General features: G+C 54.6%; 1 protein-coding gene across 4 annotated transcripts in view; it reads right to left on the bottom strand.

Moving 5' to 3' along the window:
- Window positions 1–19,425, bottom strand: part of CRAMP1 (cramped chromatin regulator homolog 1) — a 66,873-nt gene that overhangs the window by 38,077 nt on the left and 9,371 nt on the right. For all 4 annotated transcript variants that reach the window (XM_037814106.1, XM_037814104.1, XM_037814105.1 and 1 more), the window contains exons 3-5: window positions 16,671–16,864; window positions 13,070–13,223; window positions 4,326–4,409 (exon numbers count right to left, since the gene is read on the bottom strand). In XM_037814106.1, the coding sequence (XP_037670034.1) occupies window positions 4,326–4,409; window positions 13,070–13,223; window positions 16,671–16,864 (432 nt within the window). The remainder of the gene's footprint in view (window positions 1–4,325; window positions 4,410–13,069; window positions 13,224–16,670; window positions 16,865–19,425) is intronic.

Here is a 19,425-nt window from a genome sequence, read left to right as displayed (position 1 = left end):
GGAGGAAGGAAAAGGGCGGGAGGAGGAGGAGGCTGCAGGCTCACCCTCTCTTGTGAACTGGAATCTCTCACCTGCTTGGTCACGTGGCTTCTCAGTGAAGGCAAGGCTGGGACGCTGGGTCCATCCCAACCTGCGTGTAAGCTGAGGCCAAGCCTTTCAGAAACCCTTGGACCCAACTGGTGGACTTCAAGTCACCAGACAAGGACCCGGCCTTTGAGAGAACAGGGAGAAGCGTAGAGGCCGCCTCAGGGGACTGGGAACCCGAGCCACACAAACGCTGTGCTTGGACATCGCCCATGTCCACATCAGAACAATCAGTGGCTTCCCGGGGTCAGAGCACGCCCCGACCGCCTGCTGGCCAAGAAACCTTGGACATGTGCTCATTCCCATCAGACCGGGGTGTCTTCACTGCCCTTTGCCAACTGGGGATCACATGTGGCTCCCAGATACCACGGTGCCATAAACCAGAAAGCGTATGTGAAAGTGCCAAGCGTCCAGCACAGACACAGGTCTCTTGTTTCCGGTTCACACGCTCCTAGAGACCTCAGTAGGCCAAGGCCCTACTAGCTGAAAGCAATGTTGACCCCCTGAAGCCTAAAGAAGCATCTTCTGAGTGCTCCAGAAATAATGGTCACAGGAAGCTCGCTGAGCGCAGGGTGCTTGGGGAGACACTAACATAACTGAAGGGAACGCTGAGTCAGGGCTGTGGCCTGAGGAGAGAGCAGCATGGGGGTCAGAGGATGGAGCAGCCCTCGGTGAAGTGGAGTCCTCCACGCAGCACCCATGGGGCCTCCAAGCACGAGTGTGTGAGTGTGTGACGTGCACTGGACCGAGGGGACCCACCAGCATTCCCAGCAGGGTCGGGGGTCGGCACCGGCGAGTCTGAAGCCGAGAAAGGCCTCTAGTCGACAGCAGCGAAGCAGGAAGCCTGGAGGACGGGCCTGAGGTCAGAGCGAGGGCCTCGCGGGCCAGGGTGTCGGGGTGTCTGCAGGTGGTTGAAGCCACTCAAAGTTTTCGAGCAGAGACCCAACAATATGACATGTCCACACTCTGCAGGGACTCGGGAGGGCTGGAGCAGGACGTGGCTGGGTGATACGGGAAGGAACAGGTGCTGGGACAGGGCCAGGATCCTGCACAAGAGGGCAGGTGCCCAGCACGTGGCCCGTCCAGAAGCATCCCAGGGCCGGTGCACGCAGGACCGGCCTTGCAACCCACCGGCTGAGCGTAAAAACGCAGTTGTGTGTGTGTCCGTGGCCTCAACTCAGGGAGAGGAAGGGAAGATGCAACTCAAGGCAGCATCCGGCCTAGGCAGAATCACCAGCATGCGGCCCCCAGGCCCTGGGGACTGACAGCCTCCCCGGGCTGTGGAAGGTGGGTGCAGCGGCACAAATCTACCCCGACAATCAGGCGCGCCCACCCAGCCGTGACCATGGGAGAGCCTGCAAGGTTTCAGACCATCAGTGGGCTACGGGTGGCTGGGCGGGAAGGAAGGAACGGAAGGGCTCTTGACCCTGAAGGCTCACCGACCCTCCAGGAAAAAAGCGAAGGAAGAAAACCAAAATGAGAAGGAGAGAAACAAGAGCCAACAAATACACTGCATGTCACGGAGATACTGACAGAGCTGACGGCTTCTGTTCCCAGCCAATACCCTAATCAAACCCCTTGAGGTGCACTGGTTTCCGCAGCGCCCAACGCCCCCTTGCGTAGCACACGCTCTCATTCACTCACGGGGCACCAAGGACCCTGTCCCCTCCCTTCCCCGCCTCCAGTGGGTCATTCAGCTGCTTACTCCTGTCATTCAGGCCTCGCTCCAACCCTGGCGGCTCAGCGAGGCCTCCAGCAGGCACGAGCCGTGGTGTGCGGGAAGCAAATGAGGCCCCGCATGGTGAAGACAGAGCGCGGGTGACGGGGTGGAGGGAGCAGAGCACGAGAGGGACGTGGGGCCAGAACCCAGACCCACGGGTGAGATGAGGCAGGCAGGCTTGTTCAGAGGAGACCGAAGAGTTAAGAAAGAAATCACCCAACTGCGGGAAGAAAAGATCCAAGAAGGAAGGACCAGGAGCTGAGAGCCAGTCAGGAAATGTCCTGTCCAGGCCAGCAGAAGAGAAGACTCAGGTCCGCGTGGAAGCCAGGTCCACGCCTTGAGCCACCAGGCTGTGGTGCACGGCCTGAGACAAGAGAACAGGGAGCCGGCCAGGAAGGGAGCCAGCACCGGGCCTCAGCCATGCAGCCTGCAAGCCGCCGGCCATGCGAGCCCAGAGGGCAGTCACACAGGGCGAGAGCAGAGCAGCGGCGGGGGCAGCACTGGGTGGGGGGTGGGGGGTCTCAGCACGTGGGCTGCCCTGGCAGTCGTGCAGCTGGAAGAGGCTGCCCGGGAGACTTCAGACAAAAAGAAAGGAGAGGTGATGCCGTGACGGGCCGGGGCCTCTGACATCTAGGCATGGAGCAGAGAGAGGGACTGGCACAGGGGGCGGGCCTGCGGGAGCCAATAAGGAGGCCACACGGGTGGATGCATGGAGGCCCTGCTCAGCCTGTGCCTGGAGAAAGCGGATGTCAAGCAGTGGAAGGAGGAGCATGCATAAGTCCTTCCAGAAGCTTCTGTGAAGGGGAGCCAGGGTAGGAACAGCTAGAGGAAGAGTGGGTAGCAGGCAGAAGGGAGCATGAGGCCATGGAGGACATTCTTTTCCTTTCTTAAAACAGGCTGCTGGAGCACACGCATGAACTATTGAGGATAAGAAAGGAAGTCAGATGAGAGCAGGAGAGTTGGACTCGCTGTGAGGAGGCCCCCGAGTGGGAAGAGGCCCACAGGGGACAGGGAGGCCGAGCACAGGCAGCGGGGAGTGGAGCAGGAGCGCCATCAGGCTGTTTCTGGTTTCCTGGTTGGGACAAGGCCAGCGCATCTGCCAGCAGTGGGAACAGGGAGAGGCAGTGCCGGTGGCTGCCCAAAAGTGAGTGGAAGGGGAACATAGAGCAGCAATCCTCCTCCCAAGTGCTTCTGAACACCAAATACACCAAGCCCTCCAGTAGAAATGACAGACGGAGAAAGGGTCTGTCAGAGCACGGCCCGGAGCTGCTGCTGCTGCTCGGAGCCGATTCTGGGCACCCTTGCGTGCTGAGAGACGGCCCGGCTGGCACACACAGGTGATCACGGGCCCCGCCCCTCCCTGCCCTCTGTCCCGCAGCCCCTCCACCCACTGGCAAGGGGAGGCTCAGGGGGCCAGGGCCAAGAGCTCAGGCCCGGGTGACCTGGCCTGATGAGGACCCACTGAGCTGAGCAGTAGACACACGTCAACACCCCTCTGATGGGTAGTAGTGTCACTCCTGAGGTGTGCCAGTGCAGGGGCCATGGACAGGCAGCAGGGCCCCCAGGTGGCAAGCGGGCACGTCTCATCAGGGGCAATCACAGTGTGTCCACGCGAGGGCGAGCAATAAAGGGTCCCAAGACCCAGGAGTCAGGGACTGCTCCGGGCCAAGAGGGAATCAGGACGCAACCTCACATGGGGCAGTGGCCCTGAGGGGCATCTGCGGGGCGACCAGAGGTCCTGGGCATGGGCAGCCTGCCCCCAGGAGACTGCAGGTGTCAAAAATGTCCCAGCTCCCAGGAGACACGGGCGGGGACGCTCAGGGCTGCAACGTGAGGCCCACAGGTCATGGGCCAACAGCAGCAAGAGAAAGCACCCTACGCGTGAACCTGCTTGTGCACACACGCCTGCGTGTGCACGTGCTTTCATGTGCGTGTGCGCGCCTGCCTAATCATGTGTTTTCATACGCGCGTGCCTGTTCGTGGGCACACGCCTGCCTGTGCACGCGCCTGCCTGTGTGCATGCTTTCAGGTGCACATGCCTACATGTGTGTGCCTGCGTGTGCGCGTCCTTTCATGTACACGTGCATATGACTGCCTGTGTGCTATGTGCACGTGCCTACCTCCATGCGTGTGCCTGCAAGTGCACGCGTGTGCCTGCCTGTATGTGTGCCTGCACATGCGTGTGCCTACCTCTGTGCGTGCCTGTGTGTGCTGTATGTGTGTGCCTGCACGTGCGTGTGCCTGCCTGTGTCTACCTCTGCACATGTGCCTGCACGTGTGCACATGCACAGAAGGAATGAGAAACAGAGCAGCCTGGCAAAGCTCTATCAACCACTAACCCCAATGGAAGGTATGTGCCTCTTCATCCCACTTTTCTTAAACTTTTCTGTAGGTTAGAACTTTTTGAGACAGAAAGGTGGCGGGGAAACGAGAGCGCTGAGGCCCTAGGGATGCTCAGGTGACGGACCCGGGGCAAGCAGAGCAGGGACACATCATCACAGAGACCAGTGAGCGTACTCACAGCCCCCGATCTTCTTCCGCAACTCGCCGTAGCAGATCAGCCCATAGAGCTCCTGGGAAGACTTCTTGAGTCCACGGGAGAACACTGCAAGACAAGAGAGCAGGAGGCTTCAGAAACGGGGACATGCAGGCACACGCAGGCCGGTGGGACACGGGCTCCAGGGGGAGGTGCAGGCCGATTCTCCTTCTTCGGCCCTCGTCCTAAAAGGAGAAGAGCACGTGGGAATGCAGCCCTGGTGTTACAACTTTCAAAATAAAAAGTTAAAAAAAGGATGAAGAGCAGGGCTTGTTGGAAAGCGCCACCAGCCCCGAGAAGAGAGAACGGGCACTGGGAAGGGGGGTTCCTGCCAAGGGCGGCGCCCGAGCACCGTGAGCCCACTGCCCATCTCCCCCTGGGCACGCTCGCCACGCACAGCCCTTGCCCTGCATTAGCCGCTGCCAGGACCGGGTTGCTGGGCCCCCTTCGCTGTGCCTCCTCCCGACCGCTGGGCTCGCCCTGAGAGGGGCCGGATGGGAGGTCGGGCCACAGCGGGCAGCTTGTGGCCTACTGGGTCAGCCTCCCCTTCCTCCTCGTAACAGGGAAGCAAAGCAGCCAGATACAACCACACCTTCCCCCACCGGCCTCGTGGTGGGGTGTGGCCAGTGGGATGTGAGCAGCGTGCTCTGGCGGGTTCCAGAAGGCTCCCTAGAGTGACACAAGGAAAGTGCTGAGGACGGGACGAGCTGGGTCCCGGGGGCTGGCGCGGCACTCCCACCTCCTGACGGCCTGCACACGAGAGCAAATTCCTCGGAACCCCCATCACACCGAGCACCTGTTGCAGGAAGCGAGCCTGACGGTGAGGCAGGAAGCCAAGCTGCAGCCCGGCCCTGGTGACTCTGCGGCCGGCCACGTGGCAACGGGCTGCCCCTCTGGCTCTCCACTCGCCCACAACCAGGATCCTGACACCTGGGGCCCTAAGGAGGCAGCGCCATCGGCTCACCCCACACGCTGGCAATTCCTGAGGGTTCCTGAGGACAAGACCCATCTGTCGCCAGGTTCTCAGAAGAGATCACGATCTGGGGAACTTTATGAGCCACTGCTTGATGAATAAACAAACGTGGTCCACCCACACAATGGGATGTTATTCAGCCATAAAGCAATGAAGCCCTGATACACGCTTCGACATGGATGAAGCGGGAAAACATTATGCTGAGTCAGAGAAGCCAGATGTAGAAGAAGAGAGAGTGCATGATTCCATGTACATGAGACACCCAGAACAGGAAATTCACAGACGGGAAGCAGAGTAGGGGCTGGGGCGCTGGGGAGAAAGGGGGAGTGACTGCCAGTGAGCGCAGGGTTTCTTTTCGGGGTGATGAAAATATGTTGCACATTAACTCGTGGGGATGGGCTGCACAACTCTGGGAGTACACTAAAAAAAAAAACACATTTAAAACATGTGAACTTCATGGCACGTGAATTACTTGTTGATACTGGAAGTGGCAAGAAGAGACTGTGATGGGGTAAGGAGGGGACAGTCTCGGCCACACGTCGGATCCCTGGAGGCCTGGGGAGGCCACCCTGGCCCTGCTGACCTGCCCGCAGCCACCTGGACATCCCCAGCTCTGCCTTCTTCCTGTTTCCTCCAGACTCCCACAAGATGAGGCCCAAGGGAGGCGCGTCCTGCCATGGTGCCCACCTTCTGAGAACCTATGCCTACCCATGGGCATCGACAGAGAAAGTGGACACACAGGAACATTGGTCGCCAATGCATCTGTTTGGAGATGGTCTCGGGACCCCCAGGGTGGTGTGGAGAAGAGGCCCCTGTCACACAGCTCCTGATGAGCTGCCAAGTGGGGAGCCCCAGGTCAGAAACATGGTATTTCAGAACCAAGACTAACCCAGAGGCAGGACTGCCGAGGCCCCGGGCTGACACAGATGAGGGAAGGCCTGGAGGCAGCAGTGTGAAGTCCTCGCGGACCCATCACTGCCAAGCCGGGACTTCCCCGCAGCTGGGGCACAGGCCATCCTACTTGTCACCACGGCCGTGGCTCCTCCTCTGCCCAAGAAGGAATACCGACGGCAGGCTCGCCACCAGCAACTCACAAGCTCTGCCCAGATGGGACATATGCAAAACGCTGCCTCTCTGCACGACGCAGAACGGGGCTGTGCGGTCAACCCAGATCTTCTCTGCGCACTGGTGACCTCTGGTCCGAGTGAAGGAGCGAAGCCAGCCCCGGGGCAGCTGACATGCTTCTCTGTGGGCGGAAGCCTGCTGCAAACGGCCTGACAGCACCTTGGTGTCTCCGTGGCAGGCCCCTGGCTTGGTGCGACCGAACACACTGCCACAGCCGGTGCAGAGTCAGAGGGAACCCTGGCAGAGTTATCCATCCAACCGAAGGCAGGTGCGGGACGAGATGCACACGCCCAGCAGGAGGTGCCACATGGCGGGGGGGCAGGAAGGAGGAAAGGGCATGAGCAAACTGGTCCGGGCAGCAGTCCACATGGTGAGAGTCTCGGGCGATCCCAGCGCCCGGCAAAGGGCCTACCCAGGGATGCCAGGAGGGGCCAGGAGGTTGCCGTGGGGAAAGGTGATGGAAACAGGGAAGGAACGTGTGCTCCGGCAGGCCCTGTGGCACGGGCTTGAGTCGTGGAGGAGTCTACACCAGGAACCTGTGCATTTCCCACGCCAATGCCAGCAAAGTAACAGAACATTCCAGAGCGCAGCTTCTGGGATCCGTCTCGCTGATCTCGCTGCCTGAACCCTGCATCCATGAGAACCACCTCCCAACCTCTTCCACCATCTCAGAGCACCTCCCCAAGCAAAGAGGGTTTCAGGACCAGGGAACGGCAATGAAGAACCCAGGCAGAGCACTGACATCCAGAAAGCATGTTCAAGAAAATTAAATCTAACAGACAAAGAACAATGTAAAGGACAAACAAAGAAAGAGCCAAAGAGCTGAAAACCACCACTGCTGGCTGCTGTGGAAGGCAGGAGGGGTGCTGAGTGCACCACGACATCACCAGGATAAACCTAACAGACCCAAGGGGATCTGGACCAGCAAGGGATGCTTTCAAACAACCCGCTGATCTGAGCAGGGTCTCAGCTAAAGATGGGCACAGCTGACAACCTGCAGGAGCTGTGGTGACAAGATGAAAAAGACAAACCACAAAGGTGATTTGTTACAATATGACTACATCGGCCATGTGGACACCGGGACACACAGAACAACCCTGTGTTAGCAGAAGACCTGCCATGTGGGTTCAGGGACTGGCCCTGAAGTGTGCACGTCTACAGCCCATTCCCATGGGTCTCCAACATGCTGCCTCAAGGACCCGGCCCTTCTTCTGCTCGGGTTGTTCTTTGTCTACAAAACTCGCCTCCATGGCGGGGCTGGAGAGTGCGAGACGGGACAGAGGGTGCTCTCCAAGTCAGTCCCCATACTTGCCGGCAACTGTTAGACACGGGCGCCCTGCAGGGATCGGGAGGAGGGCACACCCTGCAGTGGCTTTGAAAAAGGACAGGTGCCTTTAAAAGACTCCTGAGAAAAAGCAGAAAACTCTCTCAAACATGATAAAGGGCATCTATGAAAAACCCACAGCCATCACCTACTTCATGTCAAAGACTGAAAGCCTTCCCTCTAAGATCAGCAACAGGCCAAGGATGCCCACTGTCGCCCCTGTTATTCAACACTGTACTGGAAGTTCCAGCCAGAGCAACTGAGCAAGAAAAAGGAATAAAAGGTATCTTAATTGGAAAGGAAGAAGTAAAACTTTCCCTGTTTGCAGATGACATGATTCTACTACCTACAGCTAAAAAATCCTGAAAAATCTACAACTCTTAGAGCTAATACATGAATTCAGCAAAGTGGTAGGGTACAGGAGCAACACCAAAAATCAGTAGTGTTTCTATACAAAAGTAATGAAGAATTAGAAGAAACCAAGAAAAAAAAATTCCATTCACAATAGCAACTAAAAGAATCAAATATCCAGGAATAAATTTAACCAAGGGTGTACACAGAAAACTACAAAACATGGCTAAAAGAAATGAAGGAGACCTTAATAAACGGAAGGACATTCCCTGTTCAGGGATTGGAAAACAAAATACTATTAAGATGTCAATCCTACCCAAGGCAATTTATAGATGCAACCCAATCCCAATCAAATTCCCAACAACCTTTTTTGCAGAAACAGAAAAGTCAATCATCAAATTTATACGCAAAGGTCCGATAACCAAAGTCACCTTGGCAAATAAGAACGAAGTTGGAGGACTCACACTTTCCAATCTTAAAACTTATTACAGAGTCACAGTAATCAAAACAGCATGGTACTGGCACAAAAACAGACATATAGACCAATGGAATCGAATCAAGCGCTCCAAAATTAACCCTCACGTTCATGGCCAAAGGATTTTTGACAAAGTGGCAAAGACTACTCAACTAGGAAAGAACAGTCTCTTTCTACAAGGCGCTGGGAAAACTGGATCTCCAATGCCCAAAAAAAGGGAAGACCTCCTGCCTCCCACCATATACAAAAATCAACTTAAAATGGATCAAAGTCCTAAATACAAGAGCCAGAACTATCAAACTCTGATACGTAGGGAAGCATCATCAGGACCTTATGCTAGGCAATGGTTTCTTAGACTTTACACCCAGAGCCAAACCGCAAAAGAAAAAATAGATAAATGGGACCATTTCAAAATTAAAACTTGTGTCTCAAAAGACTATCATGAAAGTAAAGCAACCATCTACACAATGGGAGAAATTTGAAACCACATATCTGATAAAAGTTTAATATCCAGAATATATAAAGAAATCCTACAACTTAACAAAAAGTCAAAAAAAAAAAAAAAATTAAAAACTGGGCAAAAGACTTGAATAGACATCTCTCCAAAGAAGATATGCAGACGGCCAGAAAGCACAGGAAAAGATCATTAGCCATCAGGAAAATGCAAATCAAAACCACTATGAGATATCATCTCACACCCACTAGGACAGCTGCTATTAAACAAACAGAAAACTACAAGTGCTGGAGAGGATGTGGAGAAATAGGAGAACTCATTCATTGTTAGTGGGAATGTAAAACGGTGCAGCCGCTGTGGAAGACAGTTTGGTGGTTCCTCAGAAAGGAAAGCACAGAATTACCATATCACCCGACAACCCAACTGCTAGGGACATACCCAAAAGAACTGAAAGCAGGGACTTGCACAGACATTCGCACACTGATGTTCACAGCGGCATTATTCACAATTGTCAAAAGATGGTAGCAACCCGAGTGTCCGCTGCATGGATAAACAAAATGTAATATACACATACGATGGAATATTATTCACTTGCAAGAAGAAATGGAGTCCTGATCTACACGACAACATGGATGAGACTGGAAGACGTCATGTCGAGTGAAATAAGCCAGACACAAAAGGTCAAGTGTGGTATTTCACTGAATTGAAACCATTAGAATAAGCAGACTCCTAGAGTCAGAATCTAGAATATAGGTTACTGGGGGACAGGGTGGGGACAGGGAGTGGGATGTGCAGAGTTCCTCTCTGGCATGACAGAACTGTCTTAGTAATGGGTGGTGGTGATGGTACACAGCACTGTGGACGTAATTAACACCACTGAAATAGTCAATGGACGTGATTAAAAGGGGAAATATTAGGTCATATATATAGCAAAGATAAAATTCTTTTTAAAATCCATGGAATTGTACAACACAGCGAAACCCAAGTTAAACCATGGCCTACGGTTAATAGGACAATGATAGAAATGTGCTTTTGCCCCAATTGTGGAAATGTTCCACACCAACGCAAGGTGTACTAATAGGGTGGTGAACAGGAAGCCTGTAAGCTATGCGTGATTGCCCTGTAAACCCACAGCTTCTGTAATAAAGAGAAAAGAAAGACTCCTGAGAACGAAGGGCATGTCACCGACCAGATCAAAATCAGAGTGTGCTGTGCACGGCCCGAGTCGCCGGTCAGGGGCTCCCTTCCGTGTCTGAGAGAACAGAATGAGACAAAAAGCAGGGGAAGCGGCAGACAGATGCCCACAGGGGACACGTCAGCAGTCCTCCGAGCGGGGACTGGGCAAGACTCATCACGAGACAGAAAAACGTCCACTCGCATGGCCCTATATTACCGCAGACACAAGAATTCATCGGAAAGAACATTTCCAAAGAAGCAAAGAGCCTGTGAACAAAGGTGCCCACAAGTGCATTCTGTAAAGGAAGTGGAAGTGATTTGCGAGTCCAAAGGAAAGGTAAAATTTATTCCACTGTATGTCAACTCGAAGAAACACCATGTAATACACAAAACCTACAGAGAGATTCTATAGCCATGGGCAAGATGGTTTGAGAACATCATGTAAGGAAGGTAGAAGTGAAGGACGGGCCTGAAACAAGTGGTGACAATGGAGGGCATCTGGGAATGAACTTCCGGCCTTGCCTCGGGTCTCACCCCCTGCTCACCTCTGGAAGAGCAGGCAAGCCCCTCCCCGGCTCTGGGCCCTGGTCTTCCGAAGGGCCCAATGTGAATAAAACCTCCCCCAGGATTCATGAGGACACACAGCACACTAGACAACCTGCCAGACCCACGGGCAGGTGGCAAAGGGCGCCACTGGGGTTCAGGGAAGGGTTTCTGGGAGAAATGACCCTGGAGCTCCCTCGGGCCGGCAGGGGAGCAGGAAGAGAGACCGGGTGAGACAGCAGGGAGGGAGCTGGCGTGGCCGGCGGGTGGGGTGAGCCTTGCAGGGGAGCAGTGCAGACTCTGCCCACGAGGTCACTGCAGGGCTTCGAGCAAGCGGTGTCGGGGTCGAACCTGCATTTTACACAGACTGAACAGGTGGCCACGCTAAGGGTGGATCTTGGGGGGTCAGGACTAGACACCAGGGAGCTGCGATGGTCCAGGACGGAAACGAGGGGAAGGGAATCAGGGCCATCAGGGAGAAGCGCAGCCCTGAAGAGCTGTGGGGTAAAACCAGCAAGACTTCTAACCAACAGAGGAAAGACGTCACAAAGATTTGAAGGGAAATGTACTCGGGACAAAGTCAGATGACAACCAGGATCCTCTGGAACTCTGACCCCAAGGCTCTGAAAAGCCCAGAGCAGGGAGGTGGACAACGCCTGTGGCAGCTGGTGGCAGGAAGAACAGAGCAGAGAAAGGACTTAAGGACAGCACTGCACGGCCCCGGGCCTTCCTGGGGCCGGAGAAGGAAGCCCTGGATCTGGTGTCCTGGCTCACGCAGAGCCGGGAAGGAGAACCAGATGGGTCTCCCCTGAGGAAGCGGCCCTGGACCCCTTCTCACTTGATTTACGTGGAAAGAGGCAGAAAACCCCAGGAACGGTCCTCAACCCCCAGCGAGCCGCCTCCTTGACGGGAGTGGGTGGAGGTCACGGAGGGGCCCGGGATGACAGCACCGAGTGCTCCCACACAGCAGCACGGGCTGCAGGTGAGGCTGGTGCACACTCCGATGGAAAGATGCCACCATGGCCAGAGAGCACTCACAGAACGTGCAGGAAGACGGGGGCGGGGGTCAGAGGTGACAGGACGGCACACGGCAAGGAAGGCCGTCATGTGAGCAGGCCGTCACAGATGACGAGTCTGGGCACAGAATTCACATTGTTTGAAGAAAAGAAGTGTCAGAAACAAGTGAAGGTGGTGGAGAAAGCAAAGGCTGGGAGCAAGGCACATGGGAGCTGTAAAAATGAGGCCGGTGGGATTGAGGGTGAGCCGTGGGGGTCCCTAGGGGGAGCAGGACAGGTGGAAGACACTCCTCATGCTTAGACAGGAGGTGGCCACATCTCCCCTGAGGACAGGGAGAGTAACCAGAGGGGGACAAAGTGGCACCAGGAGAGGCCAAAGGAACAGTCAGCAATGGCCAGTGGAGGGGACTCTGAGCAAAAGTTAGAGCTGTCACGGCGACAACACAGCCATGTAACTAAAAGCCACAGCCTGTGGAAGACGGTCTGAGGTTCCTTGAAATGTTTAATAGAATTTCCATATGACCGGAAATCCCATCCCTGGGTATACACCCACAGAACTGAAAGCAGAGGGCTTGGACAGGAGCTTGCAGCAGCCTTATTCACGAGAGCCAAGCAGCAGAAACAACAAGGCGTGTCCATCAGCAGACGATGGAGAAACAACACAGGGTCCAACCTTCCGTGGAATATTACTCAGCTGCAAAAAGGAAAGAAGTTCTGATGCATGTGACAACGTGGATGAACCTCGAAGACAATGCTGAGTGAAAGAAGCCAGATACAAAGGGCCCCGTATTTTATGATTCCTCTTACACGAAATATCTAAGAACAGGCAACTTCTTAAAACACAGAACATAGATTAGAGATTACCAGGGGCTGGGGAGAGGGGAAACGGGGGGTTACTGCTTACTGGGGCAGAGTTTTGTTTAGTTATTAAATCTTATTAAATAAAATAGAAGGAAAAAAAAAAAAAAAAACGCTTAGAAGACGATGCTAACAGGGATTCTAAGTGCAATGCCAAGCACCCGGGGACACCAGCCTCCACCTGTGAAGGGGCTGCCAAGGCCCCTGCCACCCCCCAGGCCTCCGTCAGCGGGACAGGGCCTGCACTGGGCGGGTCTGGTTCTGGCCTGATCCCCCTCACTCAGCTGCAGGGCCCTAGGTCTCGGGGGGCAACACAGCTCAGAAAAGTGGTGAGGACTCTGCTGGGCCGGCGGCTGGCAGCACCCCAGCTAAGGGGCTCTGGTGTGAGCATGCCACGCAGGGGCCAGGGAGGCCCGGGGTCCCGGCCCACTCACCACTGTCGAAGTCGATGTACTTGGTGATCTTGTGCCACGTGCGGTAGTAGAAGTGCCGGACCTGCTCCTTGTTCTTGACCATGCTGGCGGGCTTGCCCTTCTTCTTGTACTTCAGGGCGATGTTGTTCTGAATCGCTTCAAAGTCCTTCCCGTGCTGGAAGACAAAGGCCGAGTTAGAGGCCCAGGGGCCAGGACAACATGGCTTCCTGGAGGTGCAGACACTCTCCACCATGGGAGACGGCCCTCCCTGACTCTGCAGGGGCCTCTCGGGCTTTCGTCGGGTTTTTAACAGGATAAGAATAAAGCAGCAACAGAAACTCAGGGGCAGAACAAGAAGAGCACGTGGACAAGGGTCTCAGAGCAGGAAACATAGCGCTTAATACTTGGACAAGCCGCTTCATTTCTCCATCTCTCCGAAGACCATGAAATAACACCCCTCCATGAAGAAAAATACCAGAAGCCAGGAGAACACGGCAGAGCCCAGGGCATGTTAAAAGAAAAAACACACTCTTGGCTTTGGTAAGACAAATGTCTTCTATTTTCTAACAGGGAGAGAGCCAATCTGAGTGGTCGGTGAGAGAACCATGCAGTGTGTGTGACTGCCCCAGGGCCACCCTTCCGTTCACAGTCCGTGCAGATGCATCTTAGCTTCTCAGAAAGAAATCCGTGTTCCAGGGCACATATTCAGCCCCAGTGCTGTTTCAGACCCCGCCACAAAGAGAACCAGCTGCTGGTCCATCGCAGCAAAGCCCAGCTGGTGAGCACAGCCAGAAGAACCCGGAGCCACATCAGCCTCCAGGCCCCGGTTCCTAGACACTGTCTTCCAGCAGCAACCGGTCTCCTGGGAGAAACGGCTGATTTCAGGGCTGGGGCAGGAGTGCAGGTGAGTCCAGAACATCTTACTGTGCCAGGAAGAGGGCAAATACTTCAAGAACGGAAGGACTGTGTTAAAAGGACACGTGAGCCCCCCCGAAGAAGTTCCCAATGACCAAATCTGGGATAATCTGGGCAATAATGGATTATTACCCACAGAACTACATAAATATCTCTGAGGCCATGCTGATCTAAAAAATGAGTAAACGTATCCATAGGGAGCAGGGCAAGCATTTCCTTACATAGAATTTTCAATTAACAAATGCAGAAAGAATAACGGAAGCAGAGGATCACCACTGGGCAAACGCCACAGCAGTAATTGTTGCAGGTAAGAATCAGCAATGGCTACTACTGGCAGTGGGAGGAAAAAAGAGGAGAAACAGGCTATTCAGATATTCGCAAAGTCTTCAAGTAAAAAAGCAGTGGCTTCGGCATGGCAAAACCTGGTGGACGCCACCTGCACCAGGTGGTCCCAGTTAGCGGCCCAGGAAGGAGACGCCACACCCTGCGCCGCCCGCCCGGTGAGCACAGCAGGGCCCCAGCACCACTTCCGGGTGCTCTTGGCAAGCATGCCCCACCCACGTCTACTCGCGAGGAAGCCTCTACAAAGCACCGGCCAGGATTCCTCAGAAGTGTCAAGATCCTGAAAGAAAGGAGAAAAAACAGCGAGGAGCCGTCCCAGGTGGGTGGAGACTAAGTCAGGACAACAGGCCGCAATGTGGGGTCCTGGTGGCAACGAGGCCAAAGGCCAGGCAGTGCTGCCCCCAGCCAACACCCCTCTGTGCCACGCTGGGGCCATGGTGGCTCGCTCTGCAATTTGTGCAATGTGAAGTCTGCAATTATTTCAAAATGCAAAGTTAAAAAAGAATAAGAACATAAATAAAGCTGGTTCACTGTTTTTCAAGAAAAAGGCAACAGCAGGTAAGGCATCAAAAAAGGCAAAGCTGAAAGTGAGGGCGAGCCCTGCGGAAGCGAGGATGCTCATTCCAAGACCAGCAGCGGAAAGCCGCAGCGTTCACACAGTGGGCGCGGGGACGGAAGGCAGCGGCAGCCCCCAAGCTGGACTGGCAGCTGCACCGGCTGGGGACAGAGAGGGGCAGCTGGGACAGGCGAAGGGCAACGCGCGGGCATCACGGGCAGGTCCCTCAACAATGACTGACACGGTGAAGAGGGTGCCCAGGCCATGGGCAAAGCTATTGTGGGTTCAGGGTAGGAGTCAAGAATTATAAGGCAAAAATAAACGCAGATACACAGGCATCAGAAGGGAAAACGAGAAGTCAGCGACAGGCCTAAAGAACCCCCGTCACCTGGAAGGGCAAGAGGGAAAACAAGAGGGCTGGCCCGGCGAGAAGGAAACGCACCAAGCCACCTGGGGAGAGGGGAAGGGCAGGTGGGTGGGCAGGATCCTTCCCGAACTACTTTTAACCACAACCACGTCTGCCGCTCCATTTTCTGCATCTGTGTAGCGAGAACTGCTGGCAGGGCTCACATTCTCTCCAGGAAGGAAGGCCCACTGGTGTGCCACGACATCCCAGGGGCCCCACGACATCTACACCAGCCAAGCTTCTGAAGAAGGCACAACTCGGGGATGGCCTCCACACAAAACCACCTCCTGGCTTTACTCCGAAACCCTCGAAGACGACAAAGAACACGGGATCTGCTCGTGACTTGGCAGCTGCTGACGGGAGCACACCTGGTTCCACCGCTGGACAACAGGCGCCAAACGGCACCGACGGATCAGCCGTCATCAGGCAGCACGGGCCGAAGGTGGCGGCAGCCACAGAGACATCCAGCGTTGGCGTAAATTCCAGCTCTCTGCCTGCATAACCAAGGGTCTCCCTCCCTAATCTCCCCATCAGCACCTCAGGGCCTAAACTCCGAAGTCACATTCCTCACGAACCTTGTTTCCAGTCTTGGCAAGACTTTGCCATCACCCCAACTAATCAGCTATTAAAACAATAAGGCTTTCTGCCTGAGTCCCTGCTCCTGATACTGCCTCCCAAAGAAGCACCCCAAAATGGTTGGCACAGAGATGCTCACGGCAGCGTTATTTAAAACAGAACTGGAAGGAACTTGGCAACACAAGCATGGTTACATGGAGCCGGGTTCAGTGAACTTTCTGAAGTTTGTCACAACTACTCAACTCTGCCCTTGTGGTGCAAAATCAGCTCTAGACAATACAGAAACAAGCGAGTGTGGCTCTGTTCCAATAAAACTTTATCCACAAAAACAGGCCGCAAGCATGCAGGCCAGTTTGCCAACATCTGAAGCAGCATATTTGTAGATATTAAAAAAACAGTGTGAAAGAGTTACGAAATGCCATGAAAATGCATTTGATGTACATTAAAAGCAAGACAGAAGACCATGTTCACTGCAGTTACAAAGATCCAGTAAAAAGTCGACATGGAGGCTACCCGCTGAGGGAGCAGGGTGGTCCCAGCAGGTGGTGGGATAGGGCAGGGGTGACCCAGGCTGGCCCTGACACGCTGCTCTGGATGACATGGCAAGTGCCCCTTGCCCACCCTTCTCAGGGGCCTCCCTCTCCAATCAGCCCTTCACTCGGGAACACACCCAGGGGGCCGGGCCCAGGTTCCTTCCTGCCACTGCTGGCCACGTGGAGGGTCTCCACATCAGAACCGCTGGGCTCAGAGCGCGCGGGGAGAAGGCAGGAGAGGGAAGAAGAGGAGAAGAAGAGGCACGGACTCCGGGTCGCCCCCAAGTCACCCACCTCATACAGCCCCTCGAAGAAGGTGTTCTTGTCCTCGGTGCTCCACGACTCCCATTGCCGCCGGACCTTTTTGCCTTCCTCCTTCTCGCCAGCCGACGGACCTAAGTTCCGGGAGGATGAGCGCGAGCTCCCCACGGGGGCACTGGAGGAGATGCCGGGCCCATTTCCTGACGCCGATCCACTGCCGTCGGCTCCTTCGAGAGAAAGGACAGTGCACTGATCTGTCCCTGGCAAGCTGGACAGCCAGGCAGGGCAGAGCAAGGTGGGGGAGGCCTGGGGGTGCTGCCTGCGGCCCCCCACATCCAGTGAGGGTGCTCCGGCTGCCCGAGCCTGGCCTGGTGACTCTTTAAAAAGGCCTTCACAGTGAGAAGGAGACGAGGGGAAAGGAACAGTTTCAACCAGCACAGCGAGAGCACAGCACAAGCCACACTGTCCGCGCTGGGCTCTTGCAGCTGTCCCCCGAGGCCCAGGGGGCTACACTTCACGTCGAGTGTCGTCTCTCTCCCAAACGAGGTTTCAGTTCAAATAATTCTTAGTGTCTTTTCAAACAAACAAGCTGAAATTCAAGCTCAAGAAAACATTCTAATGTGTAAAGCACTGCCTTCCTTTAGATACAATATTTCAAAATATGTGTATTTTGATGCCTCATGATTTTCAACATCCCCACACTCCTTATTCTTGATTTCTACCACCAAAATCTGGGATTTGGAAGAGTGACTGAACAACCTCGCACACTCCCCTGAAGCATCAATTTCTCATGTCAAGCCCACCATTTAAAACAATGCTAAAAATATAAAAAAAGGAAAACAGGAGTGGCCTGGGGGACCAGGACGACCCATGAGGCTGGAGGTAAGGAGAATTCTCCGGCCCAGCTCGTTCCTTCCTCTCAGGGGAACGGGGACTCCCAGTGAGCTCCCCCAACAGTCAGGGCTCTCTCCATGTCACTGCGGGGCCACCGAGAGATGAGAAACCTGAACTCTGGATAATAAAAATCAAAATGCTTTGAAAAGCCAAAGTCCAACAAATGTGGATCACTGTTGAAATGCTCTCCTGAAGAACTTGGGCTTTTCCCACACAGAACCACTCCTGGTGGGTCCGGTGGGTCCACGCGGACGCTGCCTGGGGCAAGTTCCCCCTTCCTCATGGGACCGGCCTCCAAGGCGGGGGGAAGGTGGCCACCTCACAGGAGACCACGAGAAGAGAAAGAAACGGAAACCCAGGGCCTGTTAATCCAGGCACGCTCACAAAAAACTACATCTAGAAAGAACACAAGAAACAGTGCAGGGGCTGCCGGGGAACGTGGCTGAGATGTGGACTCTCTTTTCTTTCTTCCACCATCCGTCCCTCTCAAACCGTGCACGGAGTCCGTATCACCGGCACTCGACGACGGGCAGCCCTGCAGGAGCTGCCAGAGGCCAACGCTTGGTAAACACACCAGGAAGCTCGCCCAGCTACCGGGAATGAGAGTGCTCCTCCTGTTTGGAAAGATCGGCTCAGCAATGGGCTAACTTCGTGAGGCAACACAACCGCATCACCGAAGGCTCTGCTGTATTCGCACGGCACTGCCTGGTTCGGTAGCTAATATCCACTAACTGAAGCCAAACAACATGAAACGCTCAGCCCCCCAGTCGCACTCGTCGCGCTCTGGGTGCTCAGTGGCCGGGCGTGGCTGGCGGCTCCCACGGCGGGCAGCAGACCATCCCAGCTTGCGGAAGTGCCACCTCCCAGCACTCGACACTCGGGGCCTTAAACACACCGTCACAAAACGGAAGACGCCTGTTCCCTTCCCAGCCGGCTTTCCTGGTGCTGCTCTCCCATCAGCCACCCTCACGTGTTCCCTGTGCTGCAAAGCAGGCTGAGGAAGCACCAGACACGGTATTCGACTCGGTCCATTCCTCACCGAACCAAACCTAAACCGTGACCTCATTGTGAGATGTTTTCCATAGGCGTGGCAACTTCAGAAGACATTTCCAGGAATAATTCACTTCATTCCATTGCCAGGAGGTCAGAGATGCTTTTGTTCCAACGTGAAGACCTGGCTAGGGGCACCGCCCTCAACTCTTTAACCCCTAACCCTTAAATGCAAGCCTGCGTTCCCTCAGAGCCCCTAATTCCTCCAGGGAACCACGTGAGGGAGGGCTGCCCGCTCACCTCTGTACCACACACAACAAAGGATTTTAGAGCCATTTTCAAATTCTCAACGAACACTCACGCTCCCTTTCTCCAAAACGATGACAACCTGTTAACAAGCCTTACCACCACAGCTCAGGTTCACTTCCACCGGCCCGTGCTGCTATCAGATGTACAGACACTTAAAAATGTCTATAATCCAGAGGTCTTTCTAAATCCTGTAAGATTTTAATACAGTAGACACAATGCTGGGGATCCAAAACAAGGGGAACGAACAGTAAAGGAAAACAGAAGCTGAGCCTTCCTGAGAGGGATGGGCCTCAAAGGGTGGGAGGAGGACAAACGGTGGACACAAAAGAAGGTCCAACAGTAAAACGGGCTCCCACGAGACTCATGAGGGAGCAAACCACACCTCAGAGCAAAGAGCCACTCCTGCACAGGTGCTCAGCCGCTTTGTTATCTCAAAAATGACACATCCTCCGTAGAGGAAAATCAAGCAATACGAATGCTCAAAAGAGAACACAAATCACATCAAACAACCATTTCTAACAGTCAGTGCACGGCATTCTGAGCCTCGACTGGTTTTTTAAAAGTGGGATCACAAACCTTCAGCATAAATGGAGAA

The sequence above is a fragment of the Choloepus didactylus genome, chromosome 21 (genome assembly GCF_015220235.1).
Source record: "Choloepus didactylus isolate mChoDid1 chromosome 21, mChoDid1.pri, whole genome shotgun sequence".
NCBI classification, from domain to species: Eukaryota; Metazoa; Chordata; class Mammalia; order Pilosa; family Megalonychidae; genus Choloepus; species Choloepus didactylus.
Note: the sequence above shows the minus strand (reverse complement) of the source record. Positions and strands in the feature narration are given on the sequence as shown.